Consider the following 23,878-nt stretch of genomic DNA (forward strand, 5'->3'; position numbering starts at 1 on the left):
ATATCCGATGCATCGATGATGAACGTGGGCGGACGTCGGAAAAAATTCAACTTTGGCTAGAGCCCTGGCCGACTCGGACTCCGCTTAGTTTGTGGACGCAGGGCAGGCGGGAAACACAGGGTACAGTAGAAGTACCTTAAATGCGTGATTACTGAAAGACATGTACATTATCATGTCAGCCATGTTCCATATATATACATGTACTATACTATGTTAACTTTTGAAATAGAATGTTATTTTCGATACATAGAACTTGTAGGTAATACTGTAGACGTGAGAGTAGATGCTAGCTAGATATGTAGTACTGAAGAGTTTGCCATGCATTGTACCTGTTACAATTGTTGTGCAATAAAGATTGACTTGACTTGACTTGTAAAATAAGGTATACATAAGTTTAATTTGATTGTCAGTGATTACTTTTTCATATAAATCCTTATACCAAATCTTGTGCAGCTCGAATAAAAATGCCTGTCAATTTACCGTTAAGCGTTACCGACCTCCTGAATTTACCGTTAAGCGTTATCGGCCCTGCTGAATTAACCGTTACCAGGACACCCCCCCTCCATGCAGACCCTCCAACATGCCGAAAATTGGAAAATATGTTGTACATGCCTATCGGTTCGGAGACCATTGGGATCCAGCAAACTTGAGGCACAATAGTTCGTATTTGAAATTTGAAAATGAAAGAATTTTTTTGCCCGCCTTGTTTTTTCGCCCTATCGCATTAGATTTGGGGTCTGTGGAAGATGTCATCCAAAAAATTTTGCTTAGGCCATGTTGATTTGATTATATGGATGACATCCGCGCGCGCACGAATTATCCACCGTTTCCACACACACAAAAAAAAAACTTTTCAACCTAACTGTAAATCGTACAAAAGAGTTGCAAATAAGCAAATATAATACCGTAAGTTGCAAAAATATTGGAAAACGATACCAATGCCGCAGAAAGCCAAAATCAAAGCCAAAAAGACGAAAATGTATTAGAAAGGAATTTTATAGCCTCCATAGCATGCCAAAAACTGGGGGTTTGGGGGGTCTTCGTGGTCTTTGGGAGCTTTTATGTCCTATTTTCTGATTCCATATAGACAACATAGCCGGCCTGGTTGAATTACCCCCGTTTTTTTTAGAACTGTGCTAATCAGAAAACAGCCGAAGACCACCAAACCCACAGTTCTATAAGCCTGCTACGGAGGAACAGTAGATTACTTGCCATACCAACCTGCCATACCGTAGATTTCATGATGAAAACAACTTTTTTTTTTGCCAAACTTTTTTTTTATTCGCACGCTCGCATCAGTTTTGGGGTTTCCAGGGGATGTCATCCATATAATCATATCAACATGGCCTTTAAATACTTGCCGTGGCCTTGGTTGAGAAGTTGGCCCAGTGCCCTGGCAGGGTGAATATGTTCATGAACCGGAAGTGTGACGTCAGTGTCATGGGACGTGCGTGCCCAAACGTGCTTCCCAGCATGCATTGTTACAAATGGCTCCCGTTGTTTGAGAGTTGTTGTGTTTTTTCTCGTCAAGGTAAGACTCGCTTCCTTATCAAAATTTATCAGTTTACGGACTTCTCAGTCCCAATTTTCACCGTGTAAGTGTACTCTAGATGTAGCAGTACATTTGTATAGGGTCATTTTACCGCCATTTCGCTTGTGTTTGCCCAAAGATGACTTCCACTTTCGACGGGGGCCCAGGTAGCTCTAGGGTGGGGAGCTTTTCTTGTATCATATGACGACACATATTTTGTAACGTTATACTCGCAATATTGTTACTACGAAACACAAAACAAAACCGTTGGCAGAGTTGATTTGTAAACAAGCAATCTTTTTTCCTAATCGTTGGTGGCGTGGATGATCATTTCTGTCTATAATTTGTTTCGAAATTTTGGTTTGTAGATTTGTCATGTATAATTTTGGTTTCGTACAAAGTCGAACTGTAACGTTAACTGTGTACAAAAATACATGTCCATGGTGTTTTCTCTTCAAGGATTTTGTGACAATGTAGAGTTAGTATGTAATATGTTACCAGGAACGGACATGTCTTTTGAAATAAAGACTTATTTGGTAACCAGGAAGTTAAAAAATCAAAGACTGTCAGGTACTGAAAAAATGTTTATTTAGTATTTTGCTTGACTTCACTTGTCTCGAGGCCAAAATTATTCTTAGTTGGGCCACAGTAAGTAAATTTTATGGATGACATCCTCCGCAGACTCCAAATCTAATGCGATAGGGCGAAAAAAATTTGATTTAAAAAAAATTAAATTTTGATATCATAAACCTGGATTCTTTGGCTTGAATGATATGAGAAGAAATATTAATATTGTGCTAAGTTTACTGTCGTTGTCAACGATTACAACATCCATTTGTCGCTGAAACAACTTTGTAGATGTCAAATTGTTAAACATGATATATGGCATTATGTAGTATAGGCACCAATGTGCTTTATGTAGTATAGGCACCAATGTGCTTTATGTAGTATAGGCACCAATGTGCCCCTTTACTACATAACCTTGGGCATTTTACAATTAGAGGGCTCGAAATAGCACTTGCACATGCAGATTAGCCCATGCAAAATTGCAGCTGTGCAGGTATTTCTTGGTATGTCTACCTGCACCTAACCTGCACTGGTCCATGTACTGGGTATATGCAGGTTAGTGCAGGTAAAATTGGGGCTGTGCAGGTATTTCTGATGTCTGCCTGCACCTAACCTGCACTGGTCCATGTAGAGTTTTTATGAAGAACAAATTTTAAAGAAATACATAATGGCAATTGTTTTTGAACAGTTTTAGTATAAATATGATCCATACTCCTAAATTCTGAGTGTTGCAGGTGAAATTTGTCTGGTGCACGAAATTTTCACTTTTACCTGCACCAGACATAGTTGAATTATTTCAGGAAACAAATTTTTCACGCCCAAATTTTCATACGCAAATTTTTCATGTGCAGAAAACCTGTTCCTGATTTCAAGCCCAGTGCCTTTACTTAAGGTCATTTCTGTGCACAGACAGTAATATTCATGTGCAACTTTCAGGAACAACAATGACCTAGCATCTTGGGCAGTGAGAGAACTGAACATTGACTGAACAAGGCTATGGCTTATGGTGGCAACCAGAGAGGACACCGCAGTCGTAACTGTCACAGGTTTGCTTTTTTAAAAATTCAGTTTTGTGTGCTAGATGACTATCCTTGTTTAGATACATGTACAGGGCAAGTAGGTTGAAGTCTGACTCAGAGACTTTTTTTGATGACAAGAAATTTGGTGCTGTGTACAGAGTGAAAACATTTTTATGTTTCAATGCAATTTCTATAGTTATCCTTTTTTGCAATACAAGTATGTGATTTTACAACATGCTCATTTTTTCACAGTTCGTTTTAACATTAACATGAAACCCGATTTACACGCTGGCAGGAATCTGACACATGAAAGCTGTGTATGCCTGTGAGTGTTCAGATCGTACCTTACCTTTAGGTTTGGCGTGAAATCTAGACACACTTTCTTCACTTACCTGAAAGCAGGCCGATTTACCCGTGGGAAAAATTTGATGTACTCGCGTGCATACACAGTTTTCGTGTGCATAGGCAGTTTTCGCACATTTAACAGTTTTTTTCCTGCATGTATATATATATTGGGTCTAAAATGCCTCCATCCACCCATTACTAGTCTATAGTCTAATATCAATTTTTGTGGTCCTCTTTTTAAGTTTAACACCCCTATCTAGATGTACGTTAGTAACACTTGGGCTGTTTTTTTTCCCCAGCAGGTTTAGGTTGGAGTTGCTGGGATGTTATGGAGTCTTTAGTTCTCATGATAACTGCCGTGTCAGGCTCAGGGCCCAGTATCGCTGGGTAAGGTACTCAGTACCATTTTTTTCAGTCCATCTCAGAAGAATTATTTTTTACCCGCAACAAGACAAGATTGATACAAAATTTTTTCTTCCTCTCTGGTTGAGGTTGCTAGCAGGCTGTTCAACACCTGTAGTTTAAGGGAGACAAGATAGATACATGTCAAATTCCATTTTAACATGTAAATTTGAACTATTTGTAACTACATATAAATGTAAGGGTGTCACTGTCAGTACAGTCGGTGTCTTGAATTTCACAATGGTATCTTGGCTTTGTATTAGTTGCTTTTCAGGACTGAATTTCAGCTTGTATTAAAATCTATGTATTTAGATGGAACTTGGTAAATGTGGTGACTGTTTTTAAGAAGCTCTAAAGTTCCTGTGTGTATGTTGACTTTACAGAGCTAGTGAAGATCAGGATATGATGGGGAACTTAGGTTTATCTGGGGCCAGCAGTGGAGATAGGGGAGGGGGTTTCCTGAGGAGAAGTGAGCGGATTGGTCGACGACTGGGCTTGTTCAGCTCCGCCCGTGTTGGAGAGGCCCCTGAGCCTTCGTCCTCCGCGTCTACCGCAGCGTCTGACGATCCCGCAGACACACGTAGCCGGCGCCGGCGGGGGACGAGCTGTTTCCCGCGCCGCAGTCGCCACCGCTCACGCACCAGGAGTAGGTCCCCGCTGGACAGCCGCTCCAGCTCTCCCAGCGTGAGCACGGCTTCTTCCAGCGGTTACGTAACCTCGACACCGCGTGCGGCGGAGTCCTCATCCCAGAGCGCCAGTAGCCAGTCGTCCGCCGGCTCCGGGCAGGCCCGCCGCACGGGCGCACGATGGGCGGAGTTCCTCGCACACGGCAGTCGAGGTAGAAGAGACAGTTCCAACATCAGTACCGCAGCGACAAGCGAAAGCGGCAGTGGTAATTCTGCGTCCAGTACCATCCTGAACCTGTCCACTCTGTACCCCAGCGGAGAGTTCGTCACCACCACCTCCAACGACTCCACCTCCACGGTTCACGTCAGAGTCAGGGGACCGGTACGCGATTCGTCGTCACAGCCGACCGCGGCCAGCGAAGATCCAGAAGTGGTCCCCACAGGTCGGTTTGGTTACAACCTGAGGAGTAGAGCCCGCGCCCAGCGAGCGTCGTCCACTCCACCGGCCGGCACATCGTCCGCTTCCCGGTCCACACCAGAGTCCAGTCCCGACGAGGCCGGACTACGTCTCGCCGACCTTCTCTCCCTGCGCATCAGCGTCAGACCGACCGACCGTGACACGAGTACCAACTCCGCCGAGTCCACCCCTGCCAACCAACAGGACACCGGAGAGGCCAGGGCCAGAGACGACACCGGCGGCACAGGCGCAAGCACCCCGGAGAACAGAGGGGATTCAGCCACGAGGACCCAGGGAACCCGTATCACGATCATTCGCATCCGCACGGCGCCGTCCACACCAGAGCTGGGCAGTCGGGAGGGAGGACAGCCACGCATCGCTGTGTCCACCCACAATGTGAATGGACCAACCCCTGCATCTAGTGCATCTACCAGGAGAGAGGATAGTACCACTGAAGCTACGGGGAACAGCAGGTGAGAGGCTGGACCATTTAGTAGTGATTTATTAGCTTCATTAATGATAGAATGACTAACGCAACAGCAGAAATAGTGAGAAAACTCATGTTCTGTTTCAGAATTTCTGCTTTTAGTCTGGTGGCAGAGACCGATAAGCGTGCAATGCGGTCCATACAAAGTTTTTTTGTTGTTTCTATATCTCTGAGGTGTGCTCTTTCAGAATCTGAATGATGCCACTCTGTCATCCTTGGGCAATTCGCACAATATGCAAATTAAGGTGGCCATTACTGAAAATCAGTTTTTCGTCAATATCTCAGTAACTACTCATGGTATCAAAATAATTTTGGTGTCTATCCCCATCTTTTGAGGGATAACGAATTAAATCTAGCCATTTCAGTAAAGTTAGAACCACTATTTTTTGCTAAATATGCAAATTTGGGCCGCGCAATATGCAAATAAGGGCGGCCATTACTGAAAATCAGTTTTTCGTCAATATCTCAGTAACTACTCATGGTATCAGAATAATTTTGGTGTCTATCCCCATGTTTTGAGGGATAACGAATGGAATTAAGCCATTTCAGTAAAGATCAAACCAGTTTTTTTGTGCTGAAATATGCAAATTAAAGCCGCACAATAGGCAAATCAAGGTGGCCATTACTGAAAATCTGTTTTCCGTCAATATCTCAGTAACTACATATGGTATTATAATATCTTTGGTGTCTTCCCATGTTTTTTTTGGAATAACTATTGAGCATAAGGCCATTTCAGTGGAGATCAAATAGATATTTTTGTGCTTAATTTGCAAATTTAGGCCGCCATTACTGAAAATCTGTTTTTCGTCAATATCTCAATAAATCTCATGGTATCAACAATAATTTTGATACAATACACATACATTTGTACTATACACATGTTTTGAAGGCTAGATAATCAGAATAAACCATCCCAGTATTAATCACACCAACATTTAATGCAAATTATGCAAAAACTAACCAGTATATAGCATGGGCGCCTGTACCTCTGAACACTGATAGGAATGTTAATAAATGATACAATCTGTTAAAAAAAATATTAGACCCTTCATAAGCCCACACCTGTGCCTTACCAGCGTCTGTGTACAGGCAGAATGAAGCGCTAACTTGACGTCCTGAATTTTATGTCAGCGTGGCCCGTGTAGAATTTAAGTCAGAGTTGAATTCTTCTTGATTCCCGGACAGGCCAAAATAGCCCGGTAGCCGCGGGGTGTCCCACGCCTGAAAGTGTCAAAAACAGCCCGGGAACTACCCGCCAGTGACTTTTTTTTACAATTGGGACCAAAGCTTAACAGATCTCCAAAAAGATGACCGGCGGCCCTCAAAAGTGCACAGTCCTAATTAAGGCGAAGGATGGGACCCTACCACTGTCTTAGGGGAGGACAAGCTTGCCAGGTGGGCAGAATACTTTTCAAACAGTCTTAAACCGCTCAAGCCCTACCTCAGTAGCATTAGTCTTTGATGAACACCTACACCCATTACCTGTTGAGATCGAGGACATCTCCGAAGCTGAAGTCAGTCACCAGGCATGAATGGCATCACTTCAGAGATGCTTAAAGCCGAGGGTGACTGTGTTGTGAGATGGATGCTTTTCTGATCGCCGTACATCGCAAACGCTTTAATAGAACCATAACCATCTCCCCTAGTACGCCTTCCTTGGAATAAAGCAGGCATTCAACGGTGATCACAGGGAAGTGCTGGAGGACTGGAAGAACGGATCAGTAGTTAAGCTGGAGTCACATTTGAAACGGGACCTGCTCGGCATGTTCTCGGTGTAGACGCCGGCCGGCGTCATGAAGCCGAGCGTACGCCGGCTGTCAGGGTCACAATTGAATTGAGGCGGCTTCTATGTAAAATTCACAAAATTTTGGTCCCCTTGACGACCGGTTTCTGTTAGGGACCCATCCGGTGCCCAGTCAGTCTTCTGTCAGACCTGTGCGTGATGCGATAGGGTGCCGACTAGCTCTTGCATTCCGGCCGGGCAGCTACAGGGTCCCTGGCGGGGTCAAGGGGCGATCCTGGCAGGTCCCAGGCTGGTACGCCTGTGGCTGGTATGGTGGGTTCGGCCCTGCTGGTTGATGCGCAGACCAGTGTATGGTCACTATGACTGACTGATGATGTAGCTATGTCGAGAACAGCACAGTACCCTCTATATTGTCTATAACTACCTTCTTCTGAACAATTCTAGCACAGAACAACACACGTGACTTCATAATCTTGGACAGGTGTCTGTGCGTGACCCGGCGGCTAGGTTACGGTTTGGTCCGGTGAGGTTACGGGGTCGCTTCGGCGTACCTTGCCCGCCGGGGCCTGAAGTGATTTTAAGTTTGAGTCAAATCAATTTGGCGACGTCGCGGGGCCAAAAAATAGGCCGGCAGCCGTCGGGAACCCCGCCTATTGCCTTCCAGGTCCCGTTCCGAATTTGGTAGTGCCAAAACACAGGCCGAAAACGCGCCGAGCGGGCCCCTTTCTTGAATTGTGACATAGGCTTAAAGTGTGCATTCCAAAGAAGGGAAACCTGAATGAATGTGATAACTTAAGGGGAGTGACAATTCTTTTTTATACCAGTGAAGGTGTATGCCAAATGCCTCCTGAACCGCATGAGAGATGCAGTAGGCAAGGTCCTCTGGGAGCTGCGAGAAACAAGCTAGCTTTCGCTCAAAGAGATCCTGTGCTGAGCAGATCTCCACCCTGCGGTGGAGGAAATGTGCTGAACTGCAAACCCCTTTAGCTATCGGATTCATTGATTTCTGCAAGGCGTTTGATAGCATCTAAAGTCCCTCTTTATCATGTACAGTTATGGACTGCCAAGTAAACTTATGTATACAGTTAAACAGATATACTGAAACTCGAAGTGTTGTGTACGGACGGTTGAAGGAATCTAGATACAGCGGGTGGTTTGAAGACGGATCCTCCAAGGTTGTGTCCTGTCACAGATCCTCTTTCCCGTGGCTATCGACTGGGTACTTGGGAAGCAACAGGAGAAAAGGGGGGTAAAGGGGGTTCCAGAGACAAAGTTTGCCGACCTTGACTTTGCAGACGACATTGCGACATAGCGGAAAACACCAGAGATCTCCAACCCCTAGTGACCAACATAGTCCGTCTGCAGACAGCATTGGGCTCAGCATCAGGGCCAAAAGCAATTAACATGCTGATAGGAACACACGCTCCTCTTAGAAGTGTGACCATTGACAAGAACAAATTGAAAGTGGCGGAGAACTTCACCTACCTTGGGAGCTCCATCAACAACAAAGGACAGATGGACAATGAGCTAGACTGTAGACTTGGAAAGGCCTCAGCAGCCTTCAACCAGCTTGGCTTTGAAACCTACTATGTGGAAATCAGCCAAGAAAAGAAACTGGAATCACTGGATGCTTCTGATAGTGAATGCGTGAGGAGATCTTGAGCATCAGACGACAGGACTTCATACCCAACACAGATATATGAGCCAGAGCTAACCAACAGCCAGTGTCTACAATCATACGCAAGCGGCGTTTCATGCTAGAAGACGTCTGCCATCTAGACTTAGGTAAACTTGTCTTTCAATATTGAACAGGTTTTGGGTCAGATAAACTATACCAAGGCATGTGCGTTTGCATGGAACATGGGTCGGAATTAGGACCCCTCCGTGCTGGCAGCCAGGTGCGTCAATAACAGACAAGGCCCAAATTTGCATATGAAGCAAAAAATAATGGTTCTATCTTTACTGAAATGGCTTAATTTAATTCGTTATCCCTCAAAACATGGGGATAGACACCAAAATTATTCTGATACCATGAGTAGTTACTGAGATATTGACGAAAAACAGATTTTCAGTAATGGCCGCCCTTATTTGCATATTGCGCGGCCCAAATTTGCATATTTAGCAAAAAATAGTGATTCTAACTTTACTGAAATGGCTAGATTTAATTCGTTATCCCTCAAAAGATGGGGATAGACACCAAAATTATTCTGATACCATGAGTAGTTACTGAGATATTGACGAAAACTGGATTTTCAGTAATGGCCACCTTAATTTGCATATCGTGCGAATTGCCCAAGGATGACAGAGTGGCATCATTCAGATTCTGAAAGAGCACACCTCAGAGATATAGAAACAACAAAAAAACTTTGTATGGACCGCATTGCAAGGTTCTCCAAAAATCAGGGGTTTGGCAACCGGACTATTTCTGAAAACAAAGTCAAGACACTGTAGTACATTTGCAGGTTTCCAGACAGCATTCAGGGCTCAAAATACTTTTTTGACATATTTATAATATTGAAATTTGAAATCCTTGTTGTAGTCATACCACATTGCAGTCTGAATACCTGCATAATTTTCAATGTTTCCTACAGACAAATTTTACAGGTCCAACTTTACCTGCAATAATTTGGACATTTCGAGCCCTGGCATTGGTAATCTTCTGTTCCTATGTCATATCACTTAGTACCACATGTCCTTCTTATAGTTCCTCCAGTGCTCCATCAGCTGAGTCGCGGAGTCCCGGCACAGGCTCGTCATCAGGACCCTTCCGTGAGCGCATCTCTGTCATGGAGTTCGACACCAACGGAGACTCGGACAACGAGTCAGACAGCGACATCCTAGAGATGATCAACAGTCGGCTTCGTCAAGTTGCTGCTAGGTGAGTTGTGGAGAAAGAAAAGCCAGTTGTTTCAATTTGTAGTGATTACACTCAGCTTGTTGGACATCAGTCTAATGTTCTGGTCAGTGTTCTAGCCAGCATTTGACAGAATTTTGTTGTTCATTTATATATGGATAAAAATTTCGATGGACACAAAAAACTAAGCTTAGTCTACCGGCAACATTTGCCCCTCAAAACTCAGGAAATAGTATTTCTGTGGGACATGGTTTCAAAATTTTCCCTGGGGAGCATGCCCCAAGAACCCCCCAGGATTGTTGTGCCTTTGATGTAATGTCTTGCATCTTCAACACCCAACATGGTGTTATGTGAGACAAAATTGAGTTGAAAAAAACTTTTTTGTCTTCCTAGAAGTAGAACACTGAATTGTACAAAACATTTTTTAGGACTTGTTGGAAACCCATCTATATATATATAATGCTCTGATTGTCAGATTTAAGAGCAGTCTTTTTTAGGGCATCATGCTTTCATCTTGTACTACATAGTTCTCACCTGAAATGTGTTTTTTTACAGGACTGAGGAACAAGAAGGAGCGATCCGCCCCCGTAGAGCGCTCTCAGCAAACCAGGCCTCCCCTCTCACTCTGGTCTTCTTAGGTATTGTTATATCTGCGGTAAGTCTGGCTAGATAACATACGTCATGCTGTTATCTTTTATTTTACATGTATGGGTGTTTAACTGTTGTATCAGTGTTGTGTTACATTACTTGAATGAAAGGTTTCTACCACAGTTGGACTGAAAGAAATCTGAGATTCCAAACCTCCAGAGAAATGTATAATGCATAATGAGCACAGCAACTGCTGACAATTTCAGACATCACATGTTACCAGTAATGCATAATATTTACCTTTACATATGGTCTGCTCTGTTAATTCTTACTCAAACACATTCATATTCATGTATATGGTGACAGGAGTCTAAATCCCTCCTGCTATAAAATTGCAACATGATGTAACCCAACACTAGTTACCATGGTTACAGACGTCTGGTTCAGGTCATTGACTGTATTGGTTTGGAGAAGAAGAAGAAGAAACAGAGCAAAAACAACATGTTTTCCTTCGGTAAACAAAATTTTAGCTACGAACACATACATGATCATGACCAAAAACACTGCCTTCCCATGGAAGGGTATCTCCTTTCCTGGAGGTAAAAAGATGATGAGAATGTTATCTCTCAACTACAGGACGGTGAAGACACCCCTCGTGGTCTAACCAAGGAACAGATCGACACCCTCCCCACCCGTACCTTCAGTGAACCATCCCGAGAGGAGAACGCCAACAACTCGTGCAATGTCTGCATCACCGATTATATAGAAGGTTCCGTTCTCCGCTGTCTTCCATGTACCCACGAGTTCCACGCCGTCTGCGTGGACCGCTGGCTGGGAATCAACGCGTCCTGTCCCGTCTGTCGCCACACAGTAACAAGCGAAGCTTAAAACGAAACCATTTCTGTGGCAAAGCTTTAAAAGAGTATAGTTTCAGAAATATGATTGTCTTTTGTCGATGAAGTGTCCACATCGAATCACGATATGATAAAAGAAGTGTCATGCTTCTCCTGTGAATGATTCAGTAATGACAACTGGTGATACTTTGCTGTCAAAAATGGCCAAACTTGATGTACTGCTGCTCATATAATGCTTCTAGTTCCCTTGGGGAAGAAACCAATAAGAGGTGTCAGATTAGACTCTGATCTCAGAATACATTACGTGGCAAACTTCTTCACACCCTCATCCCTTTTCTGTCTCCACTACAGGTAGTGGTAGACAGAAAAGTAGCTGGAATAGTTAGGTTTTAATGATCTAAAATAGAAAAGGAAAGAAAAAAAAGCATGTTCTGTTACCAAGTTTGTTTCCATGTCCGCTTAACACAGAAAGGTATAATCAGAATTGTGAGCAAAAGAGGAGTGTACAGTTGAAAAGAGTGCTGGCATATGTACATGTATGTTTGAGAGAGAGAGAGAGAGATCTAGCACTACTTGCTATTTTGTTGCACATTTAAAATATCATATTAACACAGATACTACTGAAAATCAATTATAAAGTTCCAGAGAGTCATCATAGAGAAGATTTTATGGTAGCATATATTCTTCCTTATGCAGTTTTTGGACTTGTCCTATCCACCGTATCTGTGGTAGTAATGTTTTGACTGTAATACCTTGGTTCATCTTGATATAGCCTGTTTTGAGGCCTATGAAAGCATCTTGCTTGGTGGACTATAAGATGCATATGTACTATATATACATTAAATCATAATCATGGTAACAAGAAAGTAATTTTTTGGTGTAAAGACTGAAAAAAAAGATGGCAATTTTGCAGTGTTATGCCCTGAACAACTAACTTTCATTTACAGAAGACAATATTAATTTCACTTCAGCTTTGCAGTGGTTTGTATTAGCAGATCTACAGCATAAAGCATCATCTTTGCTTCTGCTTTGTTTAAAAGTCACACACAGTCTTAGATAAATACACGAAACCAAAAGGCAGACTATTTCAGAATAATGTGCCTTGGAGTAAAAACGGTCCAGAGAAAGTAGAGCACACAAACTCTATCACTATTGCAAATCATTGCTGAAGTTAACATCGCTAGTTAGTTTTAAATCAATGGCACAGAAGGATGTGTACCCGGTATAACAAGCCCCCATTGTAATTATACAGCGTTTCATTTGAAACATAAAATAGAAATAGTTATTTGCTTTAAATTAGATATGAAGCAACTACATGTACTCGTAAGCTTGATTTCTATGTTTTAAAGTTATGTTCCTTAAAGTTATGTTTATTGTTTATTTCTAATTGTTATTGTTGATGTTCTGCTTATGACTGAAAGCTGACGTAAATGTTTCTGTTTAATGTGCAGGAGTTTGTGCAATGACAAACATGCTTTATATGTATACATAAACTCAATTTTATAACAGGTTACACTTCATCCTTCATAGACTTGCATCTCACATATCTCATTGTATCTTGAAAGTTCATCTGTGTTGGTAGAAATCATTATGAAGCAAGTTTAAACTGTAATTTCCAACACAACAAATTGGACTCACCCAAATTTTCGACCGTACAACTCCAGTCTTTGTCAAGGCCATCTACATCAGGGCATTACAACCATCCCTCAACAGAGACGGGGGGCGCCACAGACTTTCTACAACCTATGATCCACTGCTCACGGAGTCACGTGTGTTATCTGCGTGACGTTACGGAAGCGGTGGATTGCTCATTCCTTGACAAAGACTGGAGTTGTACAGTCGAAAATTTGGGTGAGTCCAATTTGTTGTGTTGGAAATTACAGTTTAAACTTGCTTCATAATATTATGTTCACAATATACCATTTATGAGTGTTGATATTGTACATGGCAAAGAAAGATGTATCCTTAATCCTGCTGTAATATTGTATTATTATTATTTTGCTTGGAGTACCGAGCTGAATATTAAAGGTGTATAAAAGCTATTGCTGTAAAACAGCGAACGACATGTGGACGGATTTCTTTGATGTGATTAAAAGCAGAAAAAAACGAAACATTGTTGTTCTCATACTTTTATTTAGTTGCAGTCATGAGCACAGTGGTGAACCTGAGTAAGCGTTAAACATGGGCTAAACCACATTTGGCTTTTGATATGTACACACCTCTACTATTACTTAGGCCATGTTGATTTGATTATATGCATGACATCCGCGCGTGCATGAATTTTCGGCCATTTCCAAAAAAAGTTTCCAACCATACTGTAAATCGTACAGAACAGTTGCAAAATGAGCAAATATATACTGTAAGTTGAAAAAAAACCCATTGGAAAACAATACCAATGTCGTAGAATGCCAAAATCAAACGAAAAACACGAAAATGTAAAGAAATTAATTTGAAGACTAGATTATTCTCCAAACCTCTTTGTCATTTGTTCAACCTTCAAAACCATGTAGATTTCATAATCAAACTTTTTTTTTGGGCCAAACTTTTTTTATTCGCACGCTCGCATCAGTCTTGGGGTTCCCAGAGGATGTCATCCATATAATCAAATCAACATGGCCTTACATGTATCTTCAATTCTTAGGACATCTCTTCTCCACATCATATAAACAAAGTTGGCGTGAATAAAATGACAGTTGAAAACAATTGAAAAGTTATACATACATAGTCTTAGACATTACTAGATAGGTGTGTGTACGAGTACCTACATGTAAATATACCTGTACCAGTTAACATATTTAGGTACAGGTCTGGACCTGTGTATCTGGTGTACATGTACCGGAACAATATAAAAAACTTGTGTACAACATTTTGATACACTAGAAATGGGCACATTGCACCTCACAAATGACAATTTTGACAATTATATTATATTCAGCCATTGAAACTCATGAAAACTCTCATACAAAGAACAATATACATGTACATGTACCACTAAAAATACAATTGGCTACATGTACATGTGTAACTCGCACAGATGTCTATATAAATATATACATTTGTATATAGATATATAAATATCTAAATTTGTTGAACCAAAGTGATATTACATGTATATCAATCTGTAGATTCCAACATGATTGTAATTTGTATTAATTACTACTACTATCAATTAATGATTTATATTGTAAACAAACATTGGAATTCAGCCCTGCATCCAAGGCTGTGAGATATGTTATTGTTGATACAAATAAACCAATAAATAATAATAATAGTAATAAATAACAATAATAACAACAGATAATTGGCTGAACTTGTTTAGGTACAGGAAGTGGTCCAAACCACTACCTTTAACCTTGTCTGTACCTAAAATTAATTACATAACTCTATCCATATTCTAGATATGTTGGGAAGCTAAATTATGACCTTTTATAGCTTTACCTATCCTCAATATAAGTTACTAAAGTTGTAGTAAAAACCTGTCTTCTTTTTTGGCGACGTCTAAGGGAGGAGCCTAATGGTACAATATTGTGTGCAGTTTGCAAGAATTCTAGGAATGGTACAGGCATTTTGTCCACAGGAAAGGAATGTCCACAGGCATGTCTCTGACCCACATCTATGCCCACATTCCTGGAAACCCTTGGGAAGACCTCTCTGTCCTACTTTCTGTGACCCTGGGGCTCGTTCACTATACACTCAGGGGAGGAGTGCACTGTATCTGTCTAGACTTATCAGGTACCAAGTCTTCCTCAAAATCATGAAATGATGGCAGTGCCATGCAAGCAATAACCCTTACAGCAACGTTACCACCGTCGCCATGGCAATGTATGTTTTCATTGCCAGTCTTGTTATGACAACATACCAGTTTTCAACTTTCGTAGGGACTTCTGCAATATTTCTAGACAGAGTTCCACGTGTTCTACATGTGTACGGAAGCCGAGCACACAGATTCTGAGGTAGAACGTTCCCTTGAGAGTTGTAGACGACAGATACACGCCTCCCTCCTGTATCATCTCTTCGAGCAAAAGTTTGTTGAAGCTGTTCGCATCCATTCCGCTAGGTGGCTCTGTGTACCTGAAGGCGACCACGGAAAGCTCGGGCGCCTGCAGGACTTCGAATCCGGGAACATCTGCATTGAAAAGTAACCGACATTAGCAACTACGTATACAATAACACGAGGCATCGGAGGCGACTGAAAAGAGTAGATATTGGCCAAGTAGACAGATAACATACAAGGAAAGTTCAGGTATCTGTCTAGCCTCTACCAGGCTTAGGGTGGGTGTGGCAAACTGTACTCTCTACTCCCCTTTATTTTGCCGATTTCTACTCTTTTCCTGCCGCCACCCGAAGCCTGGTAGAGGCTAGTATTTGGCCAATTTCTACTCTTTCCAGCTCTATCCTTTTGAAGCCAGGCACAGGCTAGTACATGAAACCAACTTACACATCTCATTTTACACAGGTTTTCAATGCAGAAGCTTTACATTTATCGACATAACAAAGCGTACAGTGACTTTAGTAAGGTTAACCACAATCTTGAAATACAAAATAAATGTACAATGTATGTAATACCGTCCTCATTTGTAAACAGAAGAGAAAAAAGTGCAATAGTCAACTATCCTAAGCTACCTCGGGATATACAGAATTGCAGTAAAGAAGAGACGTGTTCTCACTTGTTAGTACCCTGGAATCCAGAACTCGTTTTCCGGGCCGCAAGAGCCCTTCGCCCGCTGGTGTAAATTACCGCTACAGGGGAGTCTAGCCCGGGGGGAGTTTGGCTGGCCCTACATCGACGGACAAACCCCTCGGGCTCAACTCCCCCGTAGCGCTAATTTAGGCAGGCGGGCAAAGGGCTCTCGGCTGCCGAAGGAAAACGGCTAACGGCCCGATACTAGTTTTGGCATCCAGGGTAACTTGTTAGCCGACACCCAACAAGTCTGCGAGGAGGCTAAGTCAGACCCTACAACATGTATATTTACCGAATCATACCTTTAGGAAGGTGGGGGCTATAGACTTGGGTTTACGTAACTTTCGAAGAAAAGCGGAAAGACTTCTAAGACTTCGTGTTTGTTTCGTACATAGAAGCTTTTCAAACCGTTCTACGTGTATATATACAATGTAACTTGAGCGGAAACGGGTTAAAATAGAACAGGATTTAGAATGACTTGTAGGTGTATCAGCTCACCGGAAGAGGGTCACGGGAGAGTTCAAAAGAGTGTTCTCACCTTTTATTATGTTGTAGAAGTATGTTGCCAGCTGTAGTTTTTCTGTCAGCATAGAACGGAAAGCTTCAACTCCGAACAGTTTGAGCGGGAACCACATTCTTGGTCCTCTGCAAAACACAACATTTTGAAACTATTTAGCGTCAATGATTGGGAACTGTGGGCACTGTTCACAAAATATATATGATTCAAAGGCATCCGAAGGTGGCGTCGGTGGCGCAACGGTTAGAGCGTTGGACTCGGAACCGAGAGGTCCCGGGTTTCGATACTCACGATCACCGTGGCCCGACGTTGTGCCCTTGGGAAAGGCACTTTACACGACTTCCCCACCTATAGAGTGACGCCCACCGAGCCTCTTAGGCTAATCTGTCTAACTGTGTGCCAAAAACACACTACCAATTTGGTGTGCCGATGTGACAATATCTACACATTGGCCACTGAGAGCCGTTAACTTTTTATTATTTCAAAGGCATCGATCCGAAGCAATTTCGGGGTGGCGATAAAATATTCTGGATGAGGATCTGCCTGATACTGACATTTACTGCCATTTCTTAGCATATTGTCGTCATCATTTCATATTTAATATTGAAGCGTTTTAAATAGCCCCCACTTAAAGAAGCTCGCAGATATCTTTGAAAACCAAGGTTTACTGCCCTGAAATCGCTTTCAATTGGGTGCATTTATTAATTATTATTTTTTCTTTTTTTTTTAGAACAGGCGTGAATCAATGCACGCACGGATGTCATCCATAAATTAAGTCGGTGTGACCATAGTGGAGAATAATTGTCCGGGGAGTTACTTAAGTCACATTTGCCCGCGTCTGGTAGACCTACCCCCTGGCTACTCAGACCCTATATTTACCGCATTATAAGGAAGGTGGAGGCTAGACTTGGGTTTACCTAACTTTCGAAGAAAAGCGGAAAGGGTTCTAATACTTCGTGTATGGTTCGCACATAGAAGCTTTTCAAAACATTCTATATATACCATGTAACTTGAGCGGAAACGGGCTAAAATAGAACAGGGTTTATAAAGCATGACTTGCACTAAGTTGCAGGTGTCAACTCACCGGAAGTGGGTGGAGAGTTCAAAAGAGAGGTCACAGGGTGACAGCTCTGTGTCGTCACTTCCGGGGTGGTACAGGTAGCCGCCCTGTTTGTGTGCGGTGTTGGACAGGTGCAGGTTCGGCCCGTTCCTCACGAGAACCACGCCGCTACCGTACGGGACGTTCAGGCCTGTGGATAGAAGGAATTTATTGCTGTAAATCACTTGATATTCGCGGTAGCAAAAGTTCGTGGTCTGAGAAAAATGTGCTCTCCAAGCAGAGGTTTGAATTTTGGCTTGTTTTTTTGCGTTTTTTCAGGCTTTTTTTTTTGGCTTCCATTTTTGCACAGGTATCTTTTTTTACGCTAACCCAACCAGTATAAAAAAGAAAGCCCAATACTAAAAGCCTAATTATAAAATAAGCCAAAATCCAAACCGCTGCTTGGAGAGGAAGAAAAATGGACATCAATGAACTACTAAGTATATGTTCGGTGGTGGCAGTAGGTGCAGCAAAAAAAAAGTCGGCGAATTATTTACCGGTAATGATAAGTTCGCGGTACAAAAGTGACCGAGAAAACGTATGCACAGTGTATAAATGATCACATATGGATCATTTATTTTATACACTGTGCATACCTGTCATCATTGTATAAAAATATCAAATCAAAAGTATCAAATCTAGCTATATACTACGGCATTGTTACATCCAACGATACACTGTGGGAAATTGTGACAGTGCTCGGATAGGGCTGGAAACGTAATGATAAAAAAATAAAAATTCTCTCATCAATGTTTTTTTTGGCGCCTCAGGGGAGGAGTTTCAGACGACAGAAATACAACTTCCCAAGCACATAGAAATATTGGCTCTTGTATTCCTATTGGCTCTTGCTCTGTATACCATTCTGCTTAGTCTACTATGATTTTAGACCTGAAAATTTTGGACCTGAAATCAGTCAAAAACTCCTACATTATATATACCTTTGTGTGGATCCACAATGATAGAGTCGCTTCTCTCCACGCCCCTGAACAGCGGCCTGGTGTCCTCACACAGCGCGAAGAACCCGCCGTAAGCGGCGTCCACGTGCAGCCACAGCCCGTACCGCTCCGCCACGTCCGCGATGGCGTCCACGGGGTCAGCCGACCCCACGTCGGTCGTCCCCACGGTGGCAACAACGGCAAACGGGATCAGGCCATTCTGTTAGATGAAAAAACAATGAAAAAAGACCGTTCTGACATCCTCATTTTTACATGTTCCCAGGGCCAATACTGTTTCCATGGCCAAATTATACACAGGTCGGTCCCCACTGAGATCATGAAGAGCCTGCATTGGGGTAGTGATTACGAATTACGCAAAATTTTAACTTTCGCCGCCAATTACGAATTACGTTAAAGTCTCTGAGCTGATTACGACTTTACGCTTTGCAGCTAATGTTCTATTACGAATTACATGTACGTTGATTTTTGGGGAGGCAGCCTACGGATTTAATACGAAGACTAAAAAGGCCTGATTACGCCTTACGAAAAAGGGCATGCAGTTCCCCCTGAACAACTGTGGCAAAATGTCTTTCGGGACAGGTTGGCCCTGGAGCTGATGAATCTAATCTGTATACTGGCCGTGGCAACAGTCTGGTACTCAGGCTAATGGTATATGTCACGCATTCGATGTTTTCCTGACTTTCCTATGAAATACAGTGCCGATAGCAACCTATTTGAACATATTCTTTCATCAAATACATTATAATATGTATAACAATAATCTTTATATAAACATTTTGGAAATAGCTTTGTTCGGTTTATACATTATTTTCATTAGTTTGTGGGTGAACGCGTTGAAGAAATTGTCAATTCTAACCTGTGCATCTTTTTCAACTGTTGTTTCGAGAGTCTGGACGTCCATTTTCCACCTGGAGTCCACCGGGATCTCCCTGACGATCGCCTCTCCAAGCCCGATGGTGTGGAGGGCTTTCCGCATGCAGTGGTGGGTCAGCTCGCTCACGTACACCACGACTCTGTAGGGCAGACACCACAACGATTGTAGTTCCTAGTTAATATCTTTGAAAATCCTTTTTTCTCTTGAAAATTTTGGTCCAGCTTGGAGATTTTTGGGCTAGGAGGAACAGGCAGGGTCTAAACTTTCCTACTTTGTCAAATTTTGTTCATTTTCACCAGTTTAGTGGACATAATGAGAGACCTGAGTGATGAGGTCTGGCCTGCCCAGGGTGGATGGATACATCAGAGAATTAGGTCAAAAGTAGGGTTTGTTTACTATCATCAGCTGTAGCGGGAATTTGACCGGGTCGACCCCCTAGCCTGTTTTAATACTATGATGTTCGGGAATCAGACCCTTGTGGCTACCTGGTGCAGAAGAATTTTTGAGATTGAAGGATGGATAACTACTTTCATGGGGACTTCTTTTAGTGTATTTAAGCATGTGTTGCTATGGCAAAATCTAATAGTTCTGTCTGCCCTGAACATGCAGCAAACAACGGGAACACCGTTAAAGGGGCATTATGTAACATTTTTTGTAACAAAAATTTAAATACTGGAATTTTAATTGAAAAAATGTTCGTTTGATTGAAATTCATATCACTTTATTCGTGCAATTCTTTAATATTTCTGACATCTATCGCTGACGCTAAAACAGTTCACAACAGGCACACCCATTTTGTGGTACCACCACAAACTACCAGAATGTAAACAAACATGACTGACAGCTGTGTTTCTAGCTTTTTAACACAGCTTTGTAAGACTTGTATTTTGACACCTCCATTTTCTGAATGGCACTTTTTTTGCAATGGAGTAGGATTGAATAAACTTAATTAAAAAACGGACAGAAAATTGACTTTTTGTATCGTCTTACTATGGTACATAATGCAGCTTTAACGTTCAAAACTAGGTTTATGATAACATGATAACCGTTGAACAATGCGGAAATTAAAGTTAGCGAAGAGATGAATAGGCATACTGCATACGTAATAGTAAGAATTATTTACTACAACTTCTGCGAAAAAAGAGGATTGGTTGAGAACAAACCTATGGAAATCCCGGGCCCTCAGTCCCTTCCTGCTGTCCCTTGCCGTTGCCATGGCGATGACTGTAGCAGCGGACCCTCCGGACGTCAGGTTTCCCCGAAAACCCTTAGGGTACCCGAACACCCCGGCCAGCCACTCCAGCAGCATGTTGTCCATCTCTACTCCGCCAGGGCTCTCGTAAGCACGACCTGCCGGGTGACGTCATGGAACGTTTGGTGTTAAAGGCATCCAATGCGCAATTTTAGTAGCCTGCAGGTTACCAAACCTATTATTGCTCCCGAGTCCCACATCCTCTCCGCTATTTGCGTACTCGGGAGCTATAATAGGTTTGGTAACCAGGCTACAATTTCAGGGCGGCAGAACAATATATATTCTGGGTGAGGAAGTCTGTCCGATATTGACATTTACTGCACATTTTGTCATCATTTCATACTTATAAGGTGGTTGACATAGCCAAAAACAAGCTTTTGGGGTACCACCCATAAATAGTTGGAACCATGCAGCCAGCATCCAAAGCAAGCTTCCGTTAGTCGCATTTTTGCCTCGCAGATATCAGTATGCCATGGGATATATTTGATACAACTTGCTACATTAAAAGAATTACAGAATTACAAGAAAATTGACTGTGAAAATCCAGTTTTGCTGGCCAGAAATTGCCTTAGATGCCTTTAAATGTACCCCGTGCAGTTTTTTAAACCTTTAAACACAGATTTTTGCAAATAGTCACTTATATACATATAAGTTGAAACAACACAACACAACACAACACAACACTATCCTTGATGTATATTGACATTCATGCAGCCAAAATGACGAAAATTGTAACGGAAAACCGTTACTGGTAGAATCCTGGGATGATTTTTAAATAAACAAATCGAGTGAAAGTCTTGTGTTTTCTAGTAAACAGGAAACAGGACCCTGTCATCAACGAATGTAAAACACCAAACGATCGCATAAATGCCGACAACCCCCTTGCCCTCTGCGTCATGGGAATGAGTAACGGTGAATGACTCGACAAAAAACGGTATGACACGTTTACCGGGAACTGTTGGGGATAGGGGCGGTGTCAATAGAAAATGACGACAAAAGTGATTTCATGGTAGTTAAGACTGCGTTTTCACAGTCAATTTTCTGGTCAATTTCCCACAGCATATTGATATGTATGAGGCACATCGTACAAATACGATGTCACTTGCTTCGTGCCGTAGGCTGGTTCTGGCTATTTATCATTACAATGAACGAAATCTCATATTTAGGTACCTTAAATCATACGTAAAGGTACACGCGAAAGAAGAAACGGCAGCTTTACGTGTGATTTAATGTGTGTGTAAGGCCACAACAATTTAATTTGTTGGTTCACGGATTCGCACTTTGTTTTTTCTGGTTCGCAAAAAAAAAGAAAAAAAATATTTCAGTCTCTTAATCAACACCAAAATACTTATCTTTTGGCCCCAACAGTTGAAGGAAGTCCCTTCTCTTCAGAGTTGTTACAGTTTTCCATCTATCAATGCAGTGGTTTCATTGGAAGTTTGAGAGTCATTGTTTCAATTACAGACCAACCTGGTATGTTGACTTTATGGCTCCTATCATAGCATTCGGGGCTATCATAGAATGCGTAGGTCTGTTTTTATTTTTTTTCGCCCTGTCGCTTCATATTTTTTTTAGAAAAAAATCCGAGAACCAACAAATCAAATTGGTGTGGCCTAAAGAATGGATTATTTTGCAGTTATTTTAGTTGAAAGACCTACATACCTGCGTAAGTGCAAAGCGTATCGGCGAGAAAGTCTCCCAGTGCCGAGGGAAAGACACCGTTGTTGGGGACATACGCCATGTGCCCGCCGTGCCCGGCTCGTAACCCGCGGCTCTCAACGTGTGTTCCGTACAGGTCCAGGATATCGTCTGAAAATGTCAAATGACAGCAAATGTCAAACCACTATGGTTAACCGTCATGTTTGTTTGTTTGTTTTCGCATAACCGGTTAACTGCCTTTAGGCGTAACACACCAGGTTTGTACATGTACATACATGTACAAGCTGCGTAAGACCGGACTATAAGGTTTGAACCACTCACACCGGGAAGGTCCCCTACTCTTTTCGATGCGGTGGGTTCTTTTAACGTGCGTGGGGTGTGGGTCTTATTTTCTCCCCAAACAAGGGACCTCCATTTAACGTCCTATCCGAGGGACGTCCCTAACCGAAGCTAGGTACTCATTTACATCTGAGTGAAGTGAGGAAAGTCGTTTAAAGTGCCTCTCCCAAAAGATCGGAGACATGGGTAGGATTCGAACACGCGACCTCTTGGGTGTGAGCCGAACGCGATACCGACCCCACACTGTAGCCTGGTATCCAGTCTATCGTTGGGTGGTATTGCTTTTTTTTATTCCAACATTTCATGACTAGACATGTGACGACACACTCAACTTATGTCAACTTATTTTATGCCGCCGCCAATGTAGAGGACAAATCCAGGACAGGACAATACTCATTTTCACTTGAGTTAAGTAAGAAAAGTCGCATTAAGTGCCTTTCCCATGGGAACAAGATTTGTGGTATGTCAGTACTCTAACCCGGGACCTTTTGGTTCCGAGTCGAGAACTCTGCCGTTAAAAAGCCCATGCACTTGGTATTGTTGTTGGATGTTGGGCGGGAGGCAACCGTAAAGGTATGCGGGGAGGGGCCACTAGCCGCGGACGGCAGAGTCTCAAGTGCGTTACACCATATAGACCGTCCTTGGTTACAGACTATTAGCTCCAAACAGACTACTAGTTACTACAAACTACTGCTATCACCATGGAGGTAAAAAAAAAATCACGCTATCACACGACATACTAGTAACACATTCGAACAGACTTTCTAGCTTGTTTTCTCCGCCACTACCCAGTATCAGAAGTGACTAAAAATAAAAACTAGAAGTTGAAAGTGGCCAAATAAATAGACAGATCACACAGGCATGCATTGGAAGTTGGTCCCATACAGGAGTACAGGAGCCGCAAACTGTACTCCCTCATGTGCTAGCTAGCCGCGCTCGTAGAAATAACGAACGCTTCCCGCCAGAAAGTCTGTGCAGGAGGCTAACTACTAGTATCAGATCGACACATTTACGTGTTGACTAGCCT

The 23,878-nt window shown here is 42.4% G+C and overlaps 2 protein-coding genes across 3 annotated transcripts in view; one reads left to right on the forward strand and one right to left on the reverse strand.

Moving 5' to 3' along the window:
• Positions 1–1,430: 1,430 nt before the first annotated feature.
• Positions 1,431–13,114, forward strand: LOC109464608 (E3 ubiquitin-protein ligase RLIM-like). Of its 2 annotated transcripts, XM_019761617.1 has the most exons (7): positions 1,431–1,531; positions 3,035–3,144; positions 3,762–3,849; positions 4,248–5,420; positions 9,883–10,056; positions 10,588–10,687; positions 11,257–13,114. In XM_019761617.1, the coding sequence occupies exons 2-7, from the start codon at positions 3,102–3,104 to the stop codon at positions 11,506–11,508; spliced, it is 1,830 nt and encodes a 609-aa protein (XP_019617176.1). In that variant the 5' UTR covers positions 1,431–1,531; positions 3,035–3,101; the 3' UTR covers positions 11,509–13,114. The 2 variants fall into 2 exon arrangements, with proteins under 2 accessions (XP_019617176.1, XP_019617178.1); XM_019761619.1 differs by lacking the exon at positions 3,762–3,849.
• Positions 13,115–15,301: 2,187 nt separating this feature from the next.
• Positions 15,302–23,878, reverse strand: part of LOC109464609 (tyrosine decarboxylase 2-like) — a 9,822-nt gene continuing 1,245 nt past the window's right edge. Inside the window, exons 2-8 of the mRNA XM_019761620.1 lie at positions 22,516–22,662; positions 20,765–20,951; positions 19,584–19,740; positions 18,710–18,926; positions 17,757–17,922; positions 16,694–16,800; positions 15,302–15,600 (exon numbers count right to left, since the gene is read on the reverse strand). Of these exons, the coding sequence (XP_019617179.1) occupies positions 15,320–15,600; positions 16,694–16,800; positions 17,757–17,922; positions 18,710–18,926; positions 19,584–19,740; positions 20,765–20,951; positions 22,516–22,662 (1,262 nt within the window). The 3' untranslated portion in view covers positions 15,302–15,319. The remainder of the gene's footprint in view (positions 15,601–16,693; positions 16,801–17,756; positions 17,923–18,709; positions 18,927–19,583; positions 19,741–20,764; positions 20,952–22,515; positions 22,663–23,878) is intronic.

Source organism: Branchiostoma belcheri, unplaced genomic scaffold (assembly GCF_001625305.1).
Source record: "Branchiostoma belcheri isolate BF01 breed outbred unplaced genomic scaffold, Haploidv18h27 scaffold14, whole genome shotgun sequence".
Taxonomy (NCBI): domain Eukaryota; kingdom Metazoa; phylum Chordata; class Leptocardii; order Amphioxiformes; family Branchiostomatidae; genus Branchiostoma; species Branchiostoma belcheri.